The sequence below is a fragment of the Nothobranchius furzeri genome, chromosome 4 (assembly GCF_043380555.1).
Source record: "Nothobranchius furzeri strain GRZ-AD chromosome 4, NfurGRZ-RIMD1, whole genome shotgun sequence".
Classification (NCBI taxonomy): domain Eukaryota; kingdom Metazoa; phylum Chordata; class Actinopteri; order Cyprinodontiformes; family Nothobranchiidae; genus Nothobranchius; species Nothobranchius furzeri.
In genome coordinates this window covers 51,231,322-51,255,831 of record NC_091744.1, presented here as the reverse complement: position 1 = coordinate 51,255,831, position 24,510 = coordinate 51,231,322, and the positions used below count along the sequence as shown (strand labels likewise).

The window sequence follows — 24,510 nt, the reverse complement described above, 5'->3', positions numbered from 1 at the left end:
ACTCCTTTCTGTGTTCTATTGTCCGTGTATTGAGTTGGCGTCCGGTTTCTCCTAAGTATGTTTTATTGATAAACGGAGAAGGAAGTGACGCGCCACCATCAGCGTCAGCCTGAAGAAGCCGGCAGTTGTCGGCGAAACTGTAGCTACAAACAGGTAAACAAAACTGTTTCTGTGTTTAAAAAAGAACGAAAGCATGGATTTACAAAGACACAGCAAGAACACACCTAAGAATGGCAGAATATGTTTCTATGCCACATGAAAACTGGTGGTTAGCCAAATTTCTGTGACTTTTTGCATGAACAAAAAAGCTTTTGTAACTTTCACTGCCATGGCTACAAACTTAACACCTAAACATAGTTGAAGTCCTCAAACAATTACTAAAAATATAGATTAGACTTCGGTTATGTGGGAAAAAAAAAAAAAAAAAACGCCAGTTAGTGTGGCGTTGTGCCCAAGCTCATCTGAATTATTATTATTTTTTTCGAATTGTGTTCTACGCTACGCAGAGTCAAACGATAAGACCACAAATTGTTTTAGACAATGTCAGCTTTTATTTTTGTGTGAAGAAAAAACAAAGAAAAAAAGTGATGAGAAAAATCCGCAAAGTCCCGTTCTCTTCTAAATAAAGCTCTGAAATCATAAAAGCTAATAGAAATGTTGGCAAAAACACACATACCCACAGCAAAACTCCACTAAAAAGACAGCACATTGAAAAGCTTAAATGAAAAGTTTACCTTGGATAGTAGGTACTTGCTGGAACTTGGTCTTTTTGCTGGAGAAATTAACAAGCGCTGCCGGTAGTCTTTCCCGTGTACGATGTCCCACACTTGCTCGCGTGCCGGTGAACTGTGGTTATGACCGCTCTTTTTGAAAAAGTGGCGGTTCTCCGTCTTGAAGGATTTAACAAACTAAATTATTAAATGCAAAGCTGACCGTTAATAACAGCTACTTACTGTAATTTTATAATAACTGTAATTTTACAGTAATAAATTGTAAATCTGGTAACTCGGCTGATGCAATCGTACCTTACAACCTCCGTTCGCTTTGCTTTCTTTGAACTGCAGCTGATTAAAGTCGGGCATGAGGACCCGTTTTACTGTGCTGTGGTTTATCGTCCATCTGATCCAAACAGTTCTTTCCTTCAGGAGTTCAGTTACTTTTTATCTTCCATTGTGAAGCTGTCCAGACTGGTGATTGTTGATTATTTTAACATCCACGTTGATGATCCCTCAGACCACTTTGCCATGACCTTCTCCAGGCTCATGGACTCCTTTAGCCATCCATCTGGGACCTTTTGACATCCTTTAACTAGGGTGACCATATGTCCTCTTTCTCCCGGACATGTCCACTTTTCACTCTCTGTCCAGGGCATCCGGGGGTTTCCTACATAGATCAAAATGTCCGGTTTTTCATCCAGAAGCAGGGATCGAATTATGGGGGGGCTAGATATCTTTCAGGGAAAGATCCAGTTTCTGCCTATATTACAATATGTATGGACTGTCAGCGTTATGGTGTCAGGTTTCCGCCAAAACCCGTGCAAGCGTAGCCAAAACCCGTGCACGCGTATTGTGCACATCGCGCGTGCGAACGGGACTCGCGCGTGGAGGTTAGAACCTCATGAGTGAAAATATACATGGCGAGGAGGTCATTTGTACACTGAGAGGGTATCGCGTCATACCCCTGTCAAAACCCGTGCACGCGCATTGGGTCCACAGCGCGCGTGTGAACGGGACTCGCGAGCGAAAATATACATGGCAGCGCGCGTGTGAACGGGACTCGCGAGCGGAAATATACATGGCGAGAGGTCATTTGTGCACTGAGAGGGAGCAAACTGTGTCTGTGAGCGCACAAGGATGTGCACAAGTGACAAACCTGCGTGCGCGCGTGGTCAACGAGCACACGGCAGAGGAAAACGTGCGCGCGCGGCAGCCTCTGTGCGCGCTCGGCAGCCTCTCTGCGCGCTCGGTTTCTGACTCCTGCTCGCTCGGCTGTAAGGGTTTTGGCACTCTGGAGGCGTGGCCTGTGGCAGATCTTCTCTGTCCTCTGATTGGTTAGTGTACCCCGCACTTTACCCTCTACCTATCTATATAAAAAAGTCTGCTAGTCAAGTAGTCGCTGGCATAGCTCAGTTGGAAGAGCGGGTGACTCTCGCCCCGTAGGATCCAGGTTCGAGGCCGGGCAAGGAAAATGCAGTAGATGTCATGTTAATTTTTCTTAATTTCAGGTATTTTACAGTTGTGACCGTTCAACTGTCATTAAACGTCCGAATGTTTGCTGGGCAGTGTTTTAAAAAGTGCACATAAGCTAGATGGTTTTAACCATATAAAATTACATTTTTTGTGATACTGGAAAAATACATACTGAAATAAAACTACTGATTGAAAACTTTATGACTGTGGTTGTACAATATATGACTCACTAATACACTGCAAACTCCCTTAGAGTGGGGCTTCCAGAGAGAGAGAGAGAGAGAGAGAGAGAGAGAGAGAGAGACAGAGAGAGAGACAGAGAGAGAAAAGTTCTTGCCTCATTAATGAATTGTTTATTTTTTTCAGTATTTAATTGACAAATTATCCTTTCAAATAATTAATTGATGAGTTACATAATTGTCCATTTAGAATTGTTGAATGGACTGAGTCAAGTTTGGTGCACTTTATATATTTCAAAACATGTTTTTTTATTTTATTTTAATGATGCATATAAATAATTTAAATGTTAATTTAATGAAATATTTCTATTTTTTCATTACCTCACCCTTGTTTTGACAAAAACGGGACCTTGCTGGATAATATCATGGAGAAACTATTTGTTCACAGTACATGGCTCAGTGAGGATCTGTGTACCGAAGGAGGAGATACTCAGAAATCTGTCTGCAGATTGTTACAACCCAGACTGGAAGTGGCGGGCTGTAATAAGAAAGGAGACCAAACAGAGGAGTGGGGGTTCAACAACTGATTTATTTAACAAAAGTAAGGATTTACTAAAGCAAGTTAGTGAACAGAAAATGGCCATCTCAAGGTTTTACTCGGATGTCCCTCAGCAGGGTGCAGCACTGTTGAAGGTCATCTGAATGAAAGCTTGATATGCAGTTTCTTTATGAAAGTGTGTAAATATACAGTATGGTTGCCGTACATATGTTGAGGTTCTCAGACATCAGGCTTCTTTGCCCAGGCCTTCACTAGTGGGCTATTTTAAAAGTTGGTAAGGAGAAAAACCACAGCATATAGCTGATTGTTTACAAATGCAAGGAGGGGAATAACAATCAAAATGCTTGTGTTCTTGGACCAGATGAATGGAGCGCTCCACATGCACTCAGAGATGTTATGGCTTCTGTTTCTATAACTTTACATGCAGACATTTGAGGTTTGCCAGAAAGAAAAGCTGGCCTGTACACTTTGCAGGGCACAATGTCATCAATGCAGAAACCCCTGTCTACCAAGATGACCATCTCTAGTTGTAGCATTTTCAACACACCAGATTCCCAGGTTGGTCGCTGATAGTTCCAGCATACAGTGCTGAGACAAAGGTCACTGGCCTATGTGGCACAATCCAAATGAACCTCTTCAGAGTGCAGTTGAACTTGAGGAAAATATATGACTCTGGAAGAGAGGGGAATATGGCCATTGACACCTCAGATCAGTGCAGTCAAGATTTACTGGTGTTTGGGTAGTCCTGAACGTGTTGTGATGCCCCCACCATCTCATTGGGTTTTCATTTGTGTTTAATTGTGTTTTTCTTCTGTTGTAGGCAGCTGGTTAAGCAGCCTTGGAGGCACCTGGGCTCAGGGTGTGGTGCTGCCTACAAAGCCTACTGTTTTTCTGCTTTCACTGGGTCTCTCCTGTGTGGTGGAGAGTCCTCACTGGCCATTTTCTGTTCACTAACTTGCTTTAGTAAATCCTTACTTTTGTTAAATAAATCAGTTGTTGAACCCCCACTCCTCTGTTTGGTCTCCTTTCTTATTACAGCCCACCACTTCCAGTCTGGGTTGTAACAATCTGCAGACAGATTTCTGAGTATCTCCTCCTTCGGTACACAGATCCTCACTGAGCCATGTACTGTGAACAAATAGTTTCTCCATGATATTATCCAGCAAGGTCCCGTTTTTGTCAAAACAAGGGTGAGGTAATGAAAAAATAGAAATATTTCATTAAATTAACATTTAAATTATTTATATGCATCATTAAAATAAAAAAAAAACATGTTTTGAAATATATAAAGTGCACCAAACTTGACTCAGTCCATTCAACAATTCTAAATGGACAATTATGTAACTCATCAATTAATTATTTGAAAGGATAATTTGTCAATTAAATACTGAAAAAAATAAACAATTCATTAATGAGGCAAGAACTTTTCTCTCTCTGTCTCTCTCTCTGTCTCTCTCTCTCTCTCTCTCTCTCTCTCTCTCTCTCTCTGGAAGCCCCACTCTAAGGGAGTTTGCAGTGTATTAGTGAGTCATATATTGTACAACCACAGTCATAAAGTTTTCAATCAGTAGTTTTATTTCAGTATGTATTTTTCCAGTATCACAAAAAATGTAATTTTATATGGTTAAAACCATCTAGCTTATGTGCACTTTTTAAAACACTGCCCAGCAAACATTCGGACGTTTAATGACAGTTGAACGGTCACAACTGTAAAATACCTGAAATTAAGAAAAATTAACATGACATCTACTGCATTTTCCTTGCCCGGCCTCGAACCTGGGTCCTCCGGGGCGAGAGTCACCCGCTCTTCCAACTGAGCTATGCCAGCGACTACTTGACTAGTAGACTTTTTTATATAGATAGGTAGAGGGTAAAGTGCGGGGTACACTAACCAATCAGAGGACAGAGAAGATCTGCCACAGGCCACGCCTCCAGAGTGCCAAAACCCTTACAGCCGAGCGAGCAGGAGTCAGAAACCGAGCGCGCAGAGAGGCTGCCGAGCGCGCACAGAGGCTGCCGCGCGCGCATGTTTTCCTCTGCCGTGTGCTCGTTGACCACGCGCGCACGCAGGTTTGTCACTTGTGCACATCCTTGTGCGCTCACAGACACAGTTTGCTCCCTCTCAGTGCACAAATGACCTCTCGCCATGTATATTTCCGCTCGCGAGTCCCGTTCACACGCGCGCTGTGGACCCAATGCGCGTGCACGGGTTGTGGCACGCTTTAAACGCCATAAGAGGGAGCAAACTGTGTCTGTGAGCACACAAGGATGTGCACAAGTGACAAACCTGCGTGCGCTCGTTGGCCAACGAGCACACGGCAGAGGAAAACATGCGCGCGGCAGCCTCACTGCGCGCTCGGTGCGGCAGCCTCACTGCAGGTGTGGCAGCCTTTCTGCGCGCTCGGTTTCTGATTCTGCTCGCTCGGCTGTTGGGAGTTTTGGCACTCTGGAGGCGTGGAAGAATTAAAGTGCCAGAAACTGAGCAGTTGAACTTTCAATTTGAGAGCAGAATTTCATATCAAGAGACCATCTTTTTAATTTCAGAATACTATTTTATATTATTGCTCTCAAAACTTGTAATGCTTGCGCTCAAAATGTCTGCTCTCTTTCAAATTCACTCTGTTCTCCTTCAAATCTTTGTTTTTGCGCTCAGATTTAACCTTCTTACACTGGTATTGTCTTCTCATGTGACAACTTTTTCTCTACACGGATCAAAACTCCTCCCACAAGTCTGTCCCCTGCTCTCACGGATCTTGTCTGCTCTCGCTCAAAACTTAGAAGTACAATCTCCTAGCAACCGCTCAGCCAATAGAAAGACTTGTGGGACTGGGCGGGAACAAACCTCTTTGGGGTGCGCTCGTTTTGCGCTCTGTGGATTTTCCTGTGTGGCTGCCGCATCTGCGCACTAACAGCCTGGCTAATACCCGCCCTGATCTGGAGCGAGAGTTTCACCTGCACCAGCAAAATGGACCAGAACCAACAAGACGCTCAAGTAAGTTATTTTTGAAGGCTACTAGCTGCAGTTTATTCCATAAAATTGTTTTGTTATGCTACTTTTTACGACTCCTCACATTTAATATTGCAACATGGGCACATAGCTAGGTGGATTAGGGTCCTACATGGAATAAAATGTCCTGTGTTTTATCCAGGAACTGGGATCGAGTTATGAGGGGCTAGATATGTGTCAGGGAAAGATCCAAAAATGTTTTCTAGTGCCGTATTCCCCAGAGTTGGATAAGTGAATGAAAAAGGATTGTTTTAACCAGCGCAGTAATTCTTATCTGCCAGCAGTCTGTCTGCTTTAGATGAGAATAAACCATGTAAGTTAATGGGAGGTAGTAGCATTTTGTGTGCAAAACTGTAAAATTACTAAATTATGATACCAGTTATTCCTGTTGAGCTCAATAATCATGTTGACTGCAAATGAAAAGTAAGAAGTAACACATTTGCAGGAGCCAATTTAGACAGTAGACAAATTTTCACTTAGGGTGGAATATCCCTTTAAATCAAACTTCAAACATGCACGTTAGCAATATACAGAATATTTTAATTACATTTCATGTTAATCATTATTGTTTACTTAACAATGATTGTTGGTCACTGATTTAAAAAAATGTCTTTAATAGGTTTCCTGTCCATTGTGTGATAAGAATTTACTCAGGAGTCTGTACAACTGCATGCCAGCTTTTGTGGTGAAGGAGGAAGAGGACAGGTGCATGTTTTTACCCATGCACGTTGTACACAATATGTTATGAGAGTTTAATCTTTTTTTTTTTGTTTGTTTCCACATCTGAACAGCATCATACTGGATGTGGATGGCTCTTCCAAGCACTTAATCTGGTTAGAATTTTTACGCGCCACCATCAGCGTCAGCCTGAAGAAGCCGGCAGCCGTCGGCGAAACTGTAGCTACTAACAGGTAAACAAAACTGTTTCTGTGTTTAAAAAAGAACGAAAGCATGGATGCAGTTCAGCATGCTGCTCTTCAGTGAGGGGACTGTCGAACTCCGGGACCACAGCAGCACCGTCCACATCTGGGCTGTACTCTGCAGCAACATCCCAGTCGATGTCTGGCTCTTGGAAATCCTGACATTACAACAAGAGAACAATGATGATGTTTCTATATTGAGCTGCAATTTGTCAACAAATAAGCAAAATTTCCTAAATTTTAATAGAAACCAAATTATCACATTGTTGTGCAGGATTACTATATGTCAAAATTAGATAAAAAAAAATTACAAATAGCAGGGACAAGAATAACAAAAATTCAAAATGGTTTTGATTTAGAACTTTTACTATTTTGCAGGGGTGTAATTGTCATTTACTTGCATCACCGTAATTAAGTACAGTTTGCAATTTAAAATGTTTAACCTTTAGTAGGTTTTAGGGCTGGTTGATGAATAAAAGCATATTAATTTAAAAAAATCTAATCGATCGATAGATAATTATTTCAAAATTTTAAAACCGTAGAAGAGAATATATATTGAATTGCATCCCTGGCCATTTTATGCTATTTCTTTAAGCGACAGTCTGTAGTTTTCTGCCACTAGGGGGCAGTACGTACCTAAATCATAACAAACAAGCTACATTTTTGTGTTCCGTGATGAGCCTACCAATGAATAGCCATAAAGGCCACAAAAAAAGCACTGGGAGTGTTGCAGCACAATTTTTTTACGGGCTAACTACCTTGTCAGATCGTTCAACCTCCTGCAAAATGACAACAGGCACATCGGACTCCCTTTCATCAGTCAGCAGTAGAGAAATGCCATATTTCACATTCAGTATCTTTTAAAGCGGCGTTCAGTATGTTCATAGAGCTCCTCATTTAGCTTCATGTTTGTGTTTCAATCTTTATTGAAATAATTTTTTAAACTTCCTGTAGAAAGCAAGGAGATCGTGACGTAACAGTTTTTTTATTTTTATATAACTTTATTAACAAACAAAGCTTACAGGCAGATGTAACTGCTGGTTGTTGGAACTGTGAGCTGCACAAAAACAGGCATAGTTGCTCCAATGACTGGATTCAAATTGGGTTTTGGAGTTAGAAACCTACTCAATATGGCGGTGAAGCAGTTACTCTCCAGCAGCCAATGATGTCTATGGTACGGCTTATGTACAAAGAAACATGCTGTCTAAAGCCTGGTTCATGCTTCTCCTTCAGCTCCGCAAGGGACAGACACGCACGGATTGACGGAAGTGTTTTGCTCTCATACTTCTCCGTCTCCTGGAGAGTGTTGCAAAGCAATTCCTCGGCAGGACAACAGAGGGCGTAGCGCTGTTCTGTGGTATCCTGTCATGTATTGGTCCAAGATAATGTGTTTATATTGTATTTTTTGTGTATATAAGAGACTTTTAACACGGACATATTTGTCTCTCATTCTCCTCCACCTCTTCATGCGCTTGCCACCTCTGAACCCACGTTTCCTGTCATTTCCATCCACAAATAAAACGCTTGCTGCGCATCTTCTCTCTCCTCCAGTCACAGGGGAACTAAAAGTTCATGTTTTTAGAGTTTTTTCGCGAGGTATTCTTCAAGCTGCTCCGTGTCTGCCGCTTGTTATCCTCGGCTCTCTTTATGTTTTTGAGGGTGCAATGGCGGAGCTGTAAACAACAGCGGCATCCTGACCAATCACAAGCTTGCGTTGTCCGTCTCGACTGACGGCTGTTTAGAAAAGAGAGCTTGACTCCGTCCGTCCTTGCGGAGCTCTCCGGCAGGCACGCAAGGACGTTGCGTGTCTCCACACTGATGCAGACGGAGAAGCATGAATCAGGCTTAAGGCTACGTTCACACGGCAGGTCTTAAAAATCCATTCAGAATTTTTGAGTAAATTTAATGTTTTGTGTGGTTGTTCACATTATAACTGAAATACAACAGCAAACACTCTCCTGCGTTAACGTTAAAAGTACAGAAGAGAACAAGAACTCACACACTAGGAGCTCTGTGGAGTCTGAACTGAGAGGTGGAGCTGTGATCCCAAGAGCTTCACTGACAGACTTCATCCACAATTCCAGGATCACACCTGTTGTCTCCTGTTTTGAGCTGGAAACTATTTTTAAAACTAAACTATTTTACTCCTTATTCTCACAGTCGTCCCATGTTAGTATTTTCCCTCACTTAAGCCGCTTTCACATCTGGGTCGGCATGGATGCGTTCGGAACCAAATGTTTTGTTCGCATATGGCTCACATGTGTGTATTTCATTCTAAGGAGACTTTTTTTTCAGACTACTTCCCTCGGAGGTCCGGCTGGTGCCGAGCAGACACTATGGACTGATTGGCAGCTGAAACTCACACCTACCGCCTCCTATTGGGGAGTTGGATCAAACACCGGGGGGTTTCCGCATATGCGATTACTTTTCATCCTGGTTGCTGTTTAGCCCACATGAAGCACTGAGCTGCTGTCTCCTGCTCCGCAGCAGAGGAGGACAGCAGTGTGTGTGTGTAGCAGCGGTTATAAGGACACATCTGCAGCGGAGGACACTACAGCGCTGAAGTAGGAAGGATTAGAGGAGAGCAGATTATTGGAGAAGCGCAGTGTGTGTTGGTGCAGCGGTTTGATGAGGAATTATTGTTTAGCATAGGCAGACACCGCAGACTTCTTCCGCGCGTCTTTACCGCCGCCCACATGCTCGGGGATTTCCGCATTCCTGAGAAGCCCTGGGAATCACATGTGAACAAGAAACCACCCGTTCTATTCCGAACTCACGTGGCTGAGCCCCGACCATAGCAAAGCATCAAAAACCGGAACCAGAAAAACTTTTAGCGCTGAACTCACCTTCAAAATTAAATGTTAACCCTAACGTTTACAGTTGAAGCCATTACAACATGTTTGAGGTAATTTGGCCACTCCGGCTCTCTGTAGTGGTTTCCCAATTACACGAGGGAGGGAGGGGTAAACAGAACTCCGTTGGTAACCACGGTGAACAGGCTTGATGAAACATGAACGAATATCCCCAAATAATTAAAAACCATGAAGCCAAATGCAAAGTTTAGGGCAGAACATTGACCCAGAGGTTTTCTGATTGAGCAGATTTGTGAGAATACATGAAATGACCGCTTACAGACGGAGCAAGCTAGTTGCTAGCTTATGTGGCTTGACTAGTTATATCAATACAAAGTCATCTTGTTTCTCGTTTAAAATTATATTTATAATTTTAAAATATCTATATATTGCCCAGCCCTAGCTGTAGCCTATACTACACTGCTTACATTATTTCAGAATTTAATTTCACTATGTAAAAAAAAAAATACAGTCAATTGCAGAAAGCCTCTTTCTAAGATGAATAATAAAGCATCATTGGAATAATTTAATTTCAAACCACTGAATAGACCAATGCAGATGTCAAATATTTACATTTCTACACTTAACTTACCTTGACATTTCTTGATGAACTGTAGACCGAGGGATAGTCTGTTAAGGTGTTGTCGCTGGTGTTGTGCGCTGTGGCACAGTTGGTGTTTGTTGCGGGCCCTCTGCTTGTAGATGAGCATTCAGTAAATCCATAAGGTTTCTCGTAACTTCTCGGATGGAACCAGTCTAAAGAAATACAACAAAAAACACAGAAAAAGTTGTATTTGGTTATACAGCAAATGGGAAACACCTACAAATTGAAAAAAATTGTAATTGGCTTGCACATTTATTGAAATTTATCAAGTCCAAGGCCTACAAAGCACTTTACACAACAGCCACACCCTTTTCACATGCTTACGGTGGTGATAAGCCAGATAGTAGCTACAGCTGCCCTGGGGCACACTGACAGAGGCGGGCCTGCTGAACACTGGCACCACCGGTCCCTCCGACCACCAACAGCAGGCAAAGTTGGTTAAGTGTCTTGCCCAAGGACACAACAGCAGCACTCTCTGGTTGGAGCTGGGATGGAACCTGCTGTTTATCTGGCCCTGACCCACGCCTGTTCCCTGACCATGCACCAACCTGCTTCCCTGGATTACCATGAGAATTTCAGGACTAAACTTTTAATAAAGCTTTTACACATTTTCTTATTTTCTGGTGTCATTACAGGTCCTCCACCTCAGCCATTACATTCATTTTCCTCTACATCTTCTGTGGTTTAACATGCAACAGTGAATTGTGCTGCATCATGGTACCACAGACTGTGTAATACAACATTTCGCGCATTTCACAGAAAACAAATGTTAGTTCGCTTACACCAGAAATACAACCTTACTCATTGCTGAGACTTAGAAACAGAAACTGTTTTTGTTTTGTTACTGCTTATGTAACCCCAGACTCAGTATTAGTAAGTTAGGCTCATTATGTTTAAAGACCAGCGGCTAGGTTTGACAGGATTACAAAAAGAAATAATGCGAGTGCAAAATGAAATGGCAGGAGGCAGGAATTGAGCAAAAATAGAAATTGTTATTTTGTTGGGGAAATTACTACTGGATTACACTCACTTAACATAGCATTGATATTTTCAGAAACCTACCAACAGATTGAAAGCTAGCTGACGCGCCAGTCAGGGCAGGTGTTGTGTCAAAATGTGTTTCCCTATCAAAAACGGTTTTCTCCTACGGCTTTGGTCAAAATTTTCCATCGTTCAATTATAACGAGTTCCACTTTTTAATAACATTCTCTTACTTTGATGACCCATCTTGTTCATTACAGCGTGAGAAAAACATTGGGATATATTTATGTCGATGGATGAAACACATTTTGATAGTTAGCAGTTAGATGAGGAAACAATGTTCATGGAGTAAACGCTAACGAATAACTACTGTAATGTCCAAAGAGCTAACTATTAAAAACAAAGGTGGGAATACTAAACAAAAAACATCTACACTAGGTCCAGAGCTAGCATTGGGGACGAGTGATATGTTAGGGTAAAACTCAAATCTGCTGAGGCCATTTTATGAAAGTTGTAGCTATAGTGAATAACCTAATCCACCTAGCTATGTGCCCCTGTTGCAATATTAAATGCGAGGAGTCGTAAAAAGTAGCATAACAAAACAATTTTATGGAATAAACTGCAGCTAGTAGCCTTGAAAAATAACTTACTTGAGCGTCTTGTTGGTTCTGGTCCATTTTGCTGGTGCAGGTGAAACTCTCGCTCCAGATCAGGGCGGGTATTAGCCAGGCTGTTAGTGCGCAGATGCGGCAGCCACACAGGAAAATCCACAGAGCGCAAAACGAGCGCACCCCAAAGAGGTTTGTTCCCGCCCAGTCCCACAAGTCTTTCTATTGGCTGAGCGGTTGCTAGGAGATTGTACTTCTAAGTTTTGAGCGAGAGCAGACAAGATCCGTGAGAGTAGGGGACAGACTTGTGGAAGGAGTTTTGATCCGTGTAGAGAAAAAGTTGTCACATGAGAAGACAATACCACTGTAAGAAGGTTAAATCTGAGCGCAAAAACAAAGATTTGAAGGAGAACAGAGTGAATTTGAAAGAGAGCAGACATTTTGAGCGCAAGCATTACAAGTTTTGAGAGCAATAATATAAAATAGTATTCTGAAATTAAAAAGATGGTCTCTTGATATGAAATTCTGCTCTCAAATTGAAAGTTCAACTGCTCAGTTTCTGGCACTTTAATTCTTCCACGCCTCCAGAGTGCCAAAACTCCCAACAGCCGAGCGAGCAGAATCAGAAACCGAGCGCGCAGAAAGGCTGCCACACGTGCAGTGAGGCTGCCGCACCGAGCGCGCAGTGAGGCTGCCGCGCGCATGTTTTCCTCTGCCGTGTGCACGTTGGCCAACGAGCGCACGCAGGTTTGTCACTTGTGCACATCCTTGTGCGCTCACAGACACAGTTTGCTCCCTCTCAGTGTACAAATGACCTCCTCGCCATGTATATTTTCACTCATGAGGTTCTAACCTCCACGCGCGAGTCCCGTTCGCACGCGCGATGTGCACAATACGCGTGCACGGGTTTTGGCTACGCTTGCACGGGTTTTGGCGGAAACCTGACACCATACAGCGTAGCGGGATTCTGTTGAGCGGAGAGGATGCAGAGCGCTGATTGTTGGTGCGCTCGCTGCGTCCGGCACATGATACATTCTCAAGGTGGAACAACAAAACATTATTATTAACACATGATAGTTCATATCTGTTTATATCCTCTGGTACTCTGTCTTTTAATCGTTCCTGATGCGCTCTACTCATCGTGGGCTGCAGTGATTTCACCTCACTGACGCAACATTGAGACGCACACTCCACTTTGTGGTCAGGAGATCCCGTTGATCTGCTCAAAAGTAGCTGATGAGGTAAAAAAGTAGGAATCCAGGCAGCTGTCTTTTAATCGTTCCTGATGCGCTCTACTCATCGTGGGCTGTGGTGATTTCACCTCACTGACGCAGCATTGAGACGCACACTCCGCTTTGTGGTCAGGAGATCCCGTTGATCTGCTCAAAAGTAGCTGATGAGGTGAAAAAGTAAGAATCCAGGCAGCAGTTTTTTCTGGAGACTTTAGAGGAGATGCAGGAAGATGAGCGACAGACAGGACAGGAAAATAGTTCAATAAAAACAAGAAAACAAAACAAAGTGTTGAAAAGTAGGTAGATTTATCTCCACTACTGTCACGTTCAGAACTTGGAAGACCCGTGATGACACCAAACACCGTAAAAAGTTAAATAAAAAGTCTTTAATAGATGTGGCGTTACCGAAGAGGACAAGGCAGGAGACAGAGTCGGAGAGGAGGCGTGGTTCAAAACCAGATCGGGACAAGCAGGTGCAGGGAACAGGCTGGAGACGTGGTAGAGGACAGGCGAGGGTCGTGGTGGCAGGCAGAGTTCAAGGCAGGAGTCAGGCGTGAAAACGAGGTCCGGAGGCTGAGATCAGGCAAGGTGAAAGGCTGGAAGATTTACTGGCAAAGAGCGCTCAATAATCTGGCACTGGTTGGAGAGCAGGCTGGGAGGTAAATAGCAGAGGGTGCAGGTGTGTGGGATGAGCTGATGACAGGAACAGGTGAGATGAATGGAGTTGATGAGGTGCAGGCTGAGGTTGCTGTGGAAACAGGTCATGGCAGCAGAGGCAGAGGAGGGTGAAAGACAGGGAGTCATGACAGAACACCCCCCCCCCCTCCCCCTCAAGGGCGGATTCCAGACGCCCACAGGAAACCAGAGCAGGGCGGGAGGAGGGGGACCAGGACGAAGGGCCAAAGCAGGGCGGGAGGAGGGGGACCAGGAGGGAGGGCCAGACAGGGCGGGTGGAGGGGGACCAGGAAAGAGGGCCAGAGGAGTCTAGGGGGCCGGCGACAGGGAACCAGGAGCCGGGACTGCGGGAGTCTGGGGGGCCAGCGACGGGGCACCAGGAGCCAGGACTGCGGGAGTCTGGGGGGCCGGCGACGGGGAACTAGGAGCCGGGACTGCGGGAGTCCGGGGGGCCGGCGGCGATGGGCGAGGACCGAACTGGCGGTGATGGCTGCCGATGACCGACCTGGAGTCAGAGGGGACGGAGACTGAGGCGGGGACGTAGACTCTGGAGACTCAGGCGGAGACGTAGACTCTGGAGACTCAGGCGGGGATGTAGACTCTGGAGACTCAGGCAGGGACATATACTCTGGAGACTCATGCGGGGACGTAGTCTCTGGAGATGCGGAGCATCCTCTGGGAACACTGCGGGATCTGGATGCGGAGCGTCCTCTGGGACCACCACCGGAACTGGATGCGGAGCGTCCTCTGTGATCACCACCGGAACGGAATGTGGAGCGTCCTCTGGAACCACCGCTGAACTTGGATGCGGAGCGTCCTCTGGGACCACCACCGGAACGGGATGTGGAACGTCCTCTGGGACCACCACCAGAACTGGATGCGGAGCGTCCTCTGGGACCACCACTGGAACGGGATGCGGAGCGTCCTCTGGGACCACTGCGGTAGCTGAATGTGAAGCGTCCTCTGGGACCACCACCGGAACTGGATGCGAAGCGTCCTCTGGGACCACCACCGGAACGGGATGCGGAGCGTCCTCTGGAACCACCGCTGAACGTGGATGCAGAGTGTCCTCTGGGACCACCACCGGAACGGGATGTGGAGCGTCCTCTTGGACCACCAACAGTACTAGATGCGGAGCATCCTCTGGAACCACCACCGGAACAGGATGTGGATGTGTGGTGCTGGAGGGTTCTGGGCATGGTGTCCATCTCTCACATCAGGTCAGACCCTCTGTGGTGACATCCTTAAGTGCGGACCCATAAACACTCCGGACATAAAGGTAATAATTACTAAGGGCTGGAACCGTTATCAATTCCGGATGGGTGGAATAGAGGGTATTGAACTTGTCAGCCGTCCGCAGTCGTAAGTGGGGCAGGATGGTATGGTAAAGATTTCCCATATAGCATCCACGACCATCTGTATCATCATTTGAACAGCTTCCTCAGTTGGGGCCGGCCTAGAAGCAAAACATGAGGTGTTGTCTGGGGAACCCGCCGACACCAGCACGGGAGAAGGATCAACCCTCCTAGCAGCTCCAGAAGACCTCCGGGACCACTGCTGACGTGACCTGACAGGAGGGGGTTGAGGCTGGTGCGGCATGATGACAGGAAGCGCTTGAGGCTGGAGCGGCGCGAGGAGCGTGAGATACTCCATGACAGGTCAGAATGAATGTAAGCTGAACTCCTAAGCAAGAGCTGTGTCGGTGTCGGGTCTATGTTGTGGCCAGATTATTCTGTCACGTTCAGAACTTGGAAGACCCGTGATGACACAGACACCGTAAAAAGTTAAATAAAAAGTCTTTATTAGATGTGGCGTTACCAAAGAGGACAAGGCAGGAGACAGAGTCGGAGAGGAGGCGTGGTTCAAAACCAGATCGGGACAAGCAGGTACAGGGAACAGGCTGGAGACGTGGTAGAGGACAGGCGAGGGTCGTGGTGGCAGGCAGAGTTCAAGGCAGGAGTCAGGCGTGAAAATGAGGTCCGGAGGCTGAGATCAGGCAAGGTGAAAGGCTGGAAGATTTACTGGCAAAGAGCGTTCAATAATCTGGCACTGGTTGGAGAGCAGGCTGGGAGTTAAATAGCAGAGGGTGCAGGTGTGTGGGATGAGCTGATGACAGGAACAGGTGAGATGAATGAAGTTGATGAGGTGCAGGCTGAGGTTGCTGTGGAAACAGGTCATGGCAGCAGAGGCAGAGGAGGGTGAAAGGCCGGGAGTCATGACAACTACACGTTTTTACCTGTATAAAACAATAAGTAATACACATGCAATATTTATACTGATACAATTCAGATCACCTTCAAAACTAACTCACACACCCAGGTCCGTTTCAAGGCATTTTGGGGGCCAAGGAAAAACGGAGCACCCCCCCCCCCCCCCCAACTCCAGTCAGGCCTATCATCCTAGATTGTTTTGTTCCTGTTTCTTTGCCTGACTTAACCAAACTAGTTAACTCTATGAACTCCTCTGCATGCCCCGTCCACATCTTACCCTCATCTTTGTTTAAAAGTGCTTTTCAGTCCATCGGTCCCAGCGTGCTCTCTATTATTAATGGTCTCTGGTTTCTGGTCAGGTTCCTGCTTACTTTAAGAACGCTGTAATCCACCCACTTCTGAAAAAAACAAGTCTTGCCCCCTCTCTCCATAGCAGCTTCAGACCCATCTCTAAACTTCCGTTCATCTCCAAGATCTTGGAAAGGCTGTGGTTAAACAACTCACAGCTGTTCTTGATCAACATAACATCTATGATAGCTTACAGTCTGGTTTTTATAGAGCTCATTCTACTGAAACAGCTCTTCTTAGGGTCTCTAATGACCTTCTGACCCACAGTGATGAATGGGACTGTTCTTTTTCTGGTCCTGCTGGACCTGACTGCAGCCTTTGACACTGTAGACCATCGCCTGTTACTGGAGAGGCTGAGAAACTGGGTAGGCCTATCAGGAACTGCTCTGGAATAGTTCTCATATCTGTCTGAATATTCCTCCTCTGTGGCCGTCTCTAAGTTTAGGTCCTCCACCACCTTCTTCACCCATGGTATCCCACAAGGTTCTGTGCTTGGGCTTCTACTCTTCCTCCTCTATCTGCTTCATCTTCAGCACATCCTGAGCTCCTTTAAGGGAATATCCTACCATATTTATGCAGATGACATCCAACTGTACATCTCCTTTACAGTTTTTTTCGATTGCTAAAACTCAAAAATCAAAAATGAGGCACGAACTTCACAACCTCTACTTCTATTCCCAATCGCCTGTCTCCATTTATCACTACTTTAGATTGCCTTATCATATTAGCTCTCTGATTGTCCTCCTTTACACTCTGATGTCAATTTCACATCACCATGCTGTCAAAACACAGCACACAATTTTCACGTTTACACATACTTGTCAAACAAACTCTCAAAGCTTCAATCAACAACACACAACTATTCAAATCTCTAAACTTTCATGTCTGGTGAGCAATTTGCAATCAGGGACTGCAGCATAAAAGGAGGCTGGACACTGTTTTGTTTGATGAGCAATGGAGAACAGAGACAACAGACAACAGAGGAGAGGAGTGCGTATGGGAGGAGGAGGACGACGATGACGGGGAAGAGGAGGAGGACGAGGAAGAGGAGGAGGAGAAAGAGAAGGACGGGGAAGAGGAAGAGGAGGAGAAGAAAGAGGAGGACGGGGAAGAGGAAAAGGAGGAGAAGAAAGAGGAGGATGGGGAAGAGGAATAGGAGGAGGACAACAAGGAGAAGCAAGGGAACGAAGAAGGAGAATCCAAATCTCCGATGAGATTCGTGCCACTGTATTGGACCATGTGCTCAACCATGGGTTGACCATGAGGGAGGCTGGCCAGAGGGTCCAGCCAAACCTCAACCGTTTCACAGTGTCGACCATCATAAGGACGTTCAGGATGGAGAAGAGGTATGAAATTTATTCTTCATGAGTATTGTAATACAGCATTCAATAGACTACAGCACTTTTTCCTAAACAGTGTTTTGGGACACATTTGTGGGTTGCAGTCATATTGTTTTGGGTCCCTTTACTCTTTGTTTACCACATTTTGTTATCAATTATTATTATTTCATAACATTAAAGTAAAGGAAAATGATTCAAAGACAGCAAATATTTCCATGAATTACTGTGAAAAGCAAATGTCATTTTTATTTCCCAGGTACTGTAATTTATTGAAGAAATTTAAAGAAATTTCCAAGAAATTCTATGAAACACAGCATTAGAAAACAAATGTGTGCTGTAAAAAGTAGTGAAAAAAGCAACTCTACAAGCTCACAAAACAGTGCAAAGTGATGCGTTGAGCTTGTAGTTGTGCTGTTCACTCGTTCGGGTCTTAGGCTATTGTCTACAGTAATCTCTTTGAAGTCACTAGCAGAAAAGTTTGGGAACCAGTACACTACAATGTGCTCACAGTATTACTGTAATATTTTTCAGGGTGGCCAGAGAACCTTATCGTGGAGGAAGAACTTCAATTGTCACACAGCAACAAGAGGCAGCCATTGTAGACATGGTCCGTGAAAACAATACCCTCACACTAAAACAGATACAAACAAGGGTCCTGGCTGACAATACCATCTTCAATGACCTCCACACAATCAGCATCTCAACAATACATCGCATACTTCACAGAAATTTATTGACAATGAAGCAAGTCTACAGGGTTCCATTCCAACGTAACACAAACCGTGTGAAGGCCTTACGTCGAGAGTATGTGCTTGTAAGTCCCATACATTCATCACTGACACATGCATGCATTGTACCACTATAACGTAATCTTCTGTAATAGTGGTCCTTTTCTACATTGTCTCAATGTAACATACTGTCTCTGTGTCTATAGTGTAACTTGTATTCTCATACTGTCTGCTTCAGCAAATCCAGGACTATGACACAGCCAACGAAAGCTATGAATACATCTCCATAGACGAGGCTGGGTTCAACCTGGTAAAAAGGAGGCGCCGGGGAAGAAATGTGATTGGCCAGCGGGCCACAATCGAGGTCCCAGGCCTGCGTGGTGGCAACGTCACTATGTGTGCGGCCATGAACCACCATGGTATCCTACACCGACATGCCCACCTAGGGGCATACAACACAGCCCTGCTACTGGAATTCCTAAACGGCCTGTATGATGTGCTTGTTCAACCTGATGGCATAGATAACCCACAGCGGGTCAACCTTATAATAATTTGGGACAATGTAAGTTTTCACAAGGCTGCTCAGATGCATGAGTGGTTTCAGGACCACCCACATTTTTCCGTTTTATACCTTCCACCTTATTCCCCCTTCCTCAATCCCATTGAGGAGTTTTTCTCAGCCTGGAGGTGGAAGGTATACGAAAAGAATCCACAGAGCCAGGTCCCACTGCTTCAAGCCATTGAGGAGGCTTGTGGAGATGTGGGCTTTGAGGCCTGTCAGGGCTTCAACAGGCACTCGAGGCGGTACTTCCAGCACTGTTTGGACCAGGAGGACATTGCCTGTGATGTTGATGAGGCCCTCTGGCCAGACAGAGACCAGAGGCATGATGCCCCATTATTATGCTTGAATGGGAGATGGGGTGGGGGGTGGGGGTTATAAATACATTTTGTCTCAAAATTTGTGTGATGTCTAATGTTTGTCTCAGAGGAAAGTGGGCACTGTCATACATTTGGTGTGTAATTCATTGTGTTCCATTTAGACGATTGTGTTTTCAGTTTTGCTCTTCAGTGTTCTTTCCATGCTTGGTAGTGTTCACCAAAAGGCTACTTGTGTTTAAGCAATGAATGGTATGTGTGTGTCATGTGAAAATGTGGCTGTGTTTACCAAATAAAACACGTGTTCCATTTTGGGAACATGTTACGATATATGATGGCAGGGTTTTGTTGCAAAGGGAAGCCACGGTTTAGGAATTTATGTGTTATGTTTGGGGTTTTGTGTGTGCAGTTTTGAAAGAAACGTACAGTTTTGAAAAACAAGTTTTATATCGCGTCATACCCGTGTCACAACCCGTGCACGCGCATTGGGTCCACAGCGCGCGTGTGAACGGGACTCGCGAGCGAAAATATACATGGCGAGAGGTCATTTGTGCACAGAGAGGGAGCAAACTGTGTCTGTGAGCGCACAAGGATGTGCACAAGTGACAAACCTGCGTGCGCGCGTTGTCAACGAGCACACGGCAGAGGAAAACGTGCGCGCGCGGCAGCCTCTGTGCGCGCTCGGCAGCCTCTCTGCGCGCTCGGTTTCTGACTCCTGCTCGCTCGGCTGTAAGGGCTTTTGGCACTCTGGAGGCGTGGCCTGTGGCAGATCTTGTCTGTCCTCTGATTGGTTAGTTCACCCCGCACTTTACCCTCTATTTATATAAAAAAGTCTGATGTTCAGTAGTTGCTGGCATAGCTCAGCTGGGAGAGCGGGTGACTCTCGCCCCGGAGGATCCAGGTTCGAGTCCGGTCAAGGAAAATGTAGTAGACGTCATGTTAATTTTTCTTAATTTCAGGTATTTTACAGTTGTGACCGTTCAACTGTCATTAAACGTCCGAATGTTTGCTGGGCAGTGTTTTAAAAAGTGCACATAAGCTAGATGGTTTTAACCATATAAAATTACATTTTTTGTGATACTGGAAAAATACATACTGAAATAAAACTACTGATTGAAAACTTTATGACTGTGGTTGTACAATATATGACTCACTAATACACTGCAAACTCCCTTAGAGTGGGGCTTCCAGAGAGAGAGAGAGAGAGAGAAAAGTTCTTGCCTCATTAATGAATTGTTTATTTTTTTCAGTATTTAATTGACAAATTGTCACGCCTCCAGAGTGCCAAAAGCCCTTACAGCCGAGCGAGCAGGAGTCAGAAACCGAGCGCGCAGAGAGGCTGCCGAGCGCGCACAGAGGCTGCCGCGCGCGCACGTTTTCCTCTGCCGTGTGCTCGTTGACAACGCGCGCACGCAGGTTTGTCACTTGTGCACATCCTTGTGCGCTCACAGACACAGTTTGCTCCCTCTCAGTGCACAAATGACCTCTCGCCATGTATATTTTCGCTCGCGAGTCCCGTTCACACGCGCGCTGCCATGTATATTTGCGCTCGCGAGTCCCGTTCACACGCGCGCTGTGGACCCAATGCGCGTGCACGGGTTGTGGCCCGCTTTAAACGCCATAGTTTTAGCAATCGAAAAAAAACTGTAAGCCCCATGAGATGTCTAAGCTGCAGCTGTTACACACCTGCTTAGACTCTATCAAAACCTGGATGGCTGGGAGCTTTCTACAGCTGAATGAAGATAAGACTGAGATCCTCATTGTGACGAAGTGGTAGGGATGATTTCCCATTCGTCCCTGTAATTTATTTCTGTAGTCTGCTGGCACTGTGATGGGGGATATTTTAACTGAAATGTGTCTTAGTGTGAAAATGTTTTTTGTATTGTAAAAACAGTTTTGTCTTTTGTTTATGTTAACATTTAGGTACCTTTATGTGGATGTTTATTTCCCTCTGGATTTAATGTTGGAGCACTGATGATTGGGGTGGATTGTTTGCGGGTGTGATTTGCTGGGGGTATTTAAAGGAAGCCAGGTGGAGGCTTAGAGAGATTTTTTGTTTTTGTTATGTGGTGATCTGTAAAAGGAAAGAGGTGAAATAAATGCAGGAGAAGCATTTTGGCTCTGGAAAAATGTCCCTGTGCTGCAGTTTGCCTCTACTTCTTTCAACTTGAAGACCTTCTGGCTGCTCTACATTCTCACATTTGGTGGCAGAGGTGGGATCCAGGCCGGTAGCTGAAAATGATGCAGAAGGCAACTCGAGCAAAGAAGCAGCATGGGCTGTTTGAGGGTCTTGAGGAGGAGGCCCAGGAGGTTATTGGCCTGGCCGGAGCTGTTGGTGAGCAACGCACAGAGGAGCGAGGTTTGTCTGAACTGATTACTTTATTTAAAGGCCTGATGCAGCAGCAAGCTGACCGAGATACCCTGATGGAGCAGGACAGACGACGACAGGAGGAGCGGTGGCGAGAACTGCAGCACCAGTTCACCCAACTTCAGCAGGAGGTGCAGACGGAGCCCTGGGGGCAGCAGCAGCAGGAGCTGGAGGGTGCAGCTGGTGGCTCTGACGTACCTCAGAGCCCTGCAGCCATACGGGCTGTGCAGCAACCTCATCAACAAGGAGGAGTGCCCTCGTCCGGTTCGGTGAGAGGACAGGGTTGGGAAGGCCCAAAGATGCAGCCGTATGGTGAGGATGAGGACATTGAACATTATTTAACCACTTTTGAACGGATTGCGACTGGGTGCCGATGGCCACGAGAAGAGTGGGGGCTGCATTTAGCTCCACTCCTCAGTGGTAAGGCACGAGCTGCATATGTTGCAATGGACACTGAGGATGTTATGGATTATGATAGATAAAATCTGCTGTTCTTGACAAATTTGAAATTAATGCAGAGACTTACCGGTCGAGATTCCGTTCAATGGAGGTAAAGGAGGATGAGACACCCAAGGAGCTTCGCGCACGCCTAAAAGACCTGTATGAGAAGTGGATGGATCCAAAGGGGAAGACAAGGGAGCAGATAGGTGATGCCATCGTGCTGGAGCAGTTCCTGCGGATCTTGAACCCGGATCGTCAAACCTGGGTGAGGGAGAGGAACCCCACCACATCCCAACAAGCGGCAGAGATGGTGGAAGCTTTCCTGGCAGCTCGACGCCCACAAAAGGGGTACTTGACTCACCAGACTGTAACTCCTTTAATGTGGGGAAATGTTGGGGAAAATGCGTTTAAGGCTAAAACTGTTAATTCAGGTTTTCAAGGTGCTACCCAAAACCGAAAGAAGGAATTTTGGCCTCGAAATGTGGTGTGTCATGCATGTGGTCAAACGGGTCATATTAGAGCAGACTGCCCAAATCAAACTGGGGTTCAGACATTTCTGTGTTTTTCACCTGAGGCTTTTGATTTGCCAGAAAAGCAGTTTGTTGCGCCGACTAGTGGTCATGAGTACACAATTCCGGTTCAGATTGGGGGAAAACCATTGATTGCGTTATTAGATTCGGGTAGTAACCGTACATTACTTAAGCAAGCTTGTGTGCCTCCGAATGCCACATTTTGTGGTACGGTTAAAGTATGTTGTGTGCATGGGGATAACGTTGATTACCCTGTGGCAAAGGTTCCAATTATGGTTAAGGGATAAGAGTATTTGCTCACAGTCGGGGTTTTGGAGGATCTGCCATATCAGGTTGTCTTAGGCCAAGATATGCCAATTCTGGGTGATTTGCTAAATAACCCTGGAGAGACACCTGGTAGTCCAGGTGAAGGTCTGCTCGCCGTCACTAGGTCTAAATCTAGAGAGTCACAGTTAGACCCTAGTTGGGATGAGTTACCTTTCTCAGGAGAGGGAATTCCGGCGGTGGTAGGGAGGAGAAGGCACCATTTAAGGAAGAGCAAAAGGCTACGGAGACAGGATAAAGTGAGGGCAACAAAGGTGACAGAGTTGCTTCCTGAGCCTGAGCTGGATGAGCTGCAGGTGGGGCTAGGTAACCTTGTTCAGCTTCAGAACCAAGATCCTTCTTTAACATCTCTTTTTGCTAAATGTGTACCGGATTCAACACAGCTATCAGATGGAGTGCGAGAGGTTTTTATTTTAAAGAACGAACGTCTGTACCGCCGCAGCAAGGTGGGTGACCAGTTAGTGGTTCCTGAAAGCTTGAGGGCAGAGGTTTTGAAGCTGGCCCATTCTATCCCTTGGTCAGGTCATTTGGGACATCATAAAACCTTTTCCAGGATGGTTTCTTGCTTTTATTGGCCACAGCAGTTTGCAGATACTGTTCGGTATTGCAAAGCATGTCCACAATGCCAGTTAACAGCGCCGGGTAGGAAAGGAGATCGAGCTCCGCTTATTCCTATGCCAGTGATTGATGTACCGTTTACGCGGATTGCTATGGACATTGTAGGTCCATTGGAGAGGAGTAGTTCAGGGCATAGATATATCCTAGTGGTATGTGATTATGCAACTCATTATCCGGAGGCCTTTCCTCTTAAGAAAGTGAAAGCGAGACAGATTGCTAACTGTCTAATCCAAATGTTTTCAAGAGTGGGGGTGCCGAGAGAAATTCTAACTGATCAGGGCACCAACTTTACATCTAAGCTGTTGAGAGAGGTCTATGCTCTGCTTGGGGTTACAGGGATTGAAACAAGCCCCTACCACCCGCAAACTGACGGATTGGTTGAAAGGTTTAACAAAACGCTAAAATCTATGCTGAGGAAATTTGTGAAAAACTTGGGAAAAGATTGGGACCATTGGCTTCCCTTCTTATTGTTTGCATACAGAGAGGTTCCGCAAGCATCTACCGGACTCTCTCCATTTCAACTCCTGTATGGTCACCATGTCAGAGGTCCTTTGGACATTCTTAAGGAGGCTTGGGAAGGCGTCAGATCAGATGAGCTTTGTACATCACTCGCTTATGTGTTAAAGATGAGAGATAAGTTGGAGCATTTGCAAGAACTGGCTCATAGTCACCTGGAGGTTGCTCAACAACGTCAAAAGCGGTATTATGATAAATTGGCCCGTGGAAGGTCATTCAGGGAAGGTCAGAAGGTGCTGTTGCTTCTTCCCACTTCTGAGAGCAGTTTGTTAGCTAAATGGCAGGGTCCGTTTACAATTTCCAGGAGGGTTGGTCCAGTTACATATGAACTGTTTCTGCCCGATCGTCGACGAAAACATCAGGTATTTCATGTTAACATGCTAAAAGCCTGGCTTGAACATCCGG

General features: G+C 45.5%; 1 protein-coding gene and 1 long non-coding RNA gene across 2 annotated transcripts; one reads left to right on the top strand and one right to left on the bottom strand.

Annotated features, from left to right (window-relative positions):
* Window positions 1–6,826: 6,826 nt before the first annotated feature.
* LOC129157080 (uncharacterized) lies at window positions 6,827–12,179 on the bottom strand. The gene is made up of 3 exons (XR_008560455.2): window positions 11,942–12,179; window positions 10,299–10,462; window positions 6,827–7,012 (listed from the first exon to the last, which is right to left on the bottom strand). It is a non-coding gene; the product is annotated as an uncharacterized lncRNA (long non-coding RNA).
* A 5,438-nt stretch (window positions 12,180–17,617) lies between these two features.
* On the top strand, window positions 17,618–19,390 carry LOC129157077 (uncharacterized). The gene is made up of 3 exons (XM_054736232.2): window positions 17,618–17,710; window positions 18,236–18,518; window positions 18,671–19,390. Exons 1-3 carry the CDS (start codon window positions 17,625–17,627, stop codon window positions 19,370–19,372), a joined length of 1,071 nt encoding a protein of 356 aa, XP_054592207.1. The 5' UTR covers window positions 17,618–17,624; the 3' UTR covers window positions 19,373–19,390.
* The last annotated feature ends 5,120 nt before the right edge of the window (window positions 19,391–24,510 follow it).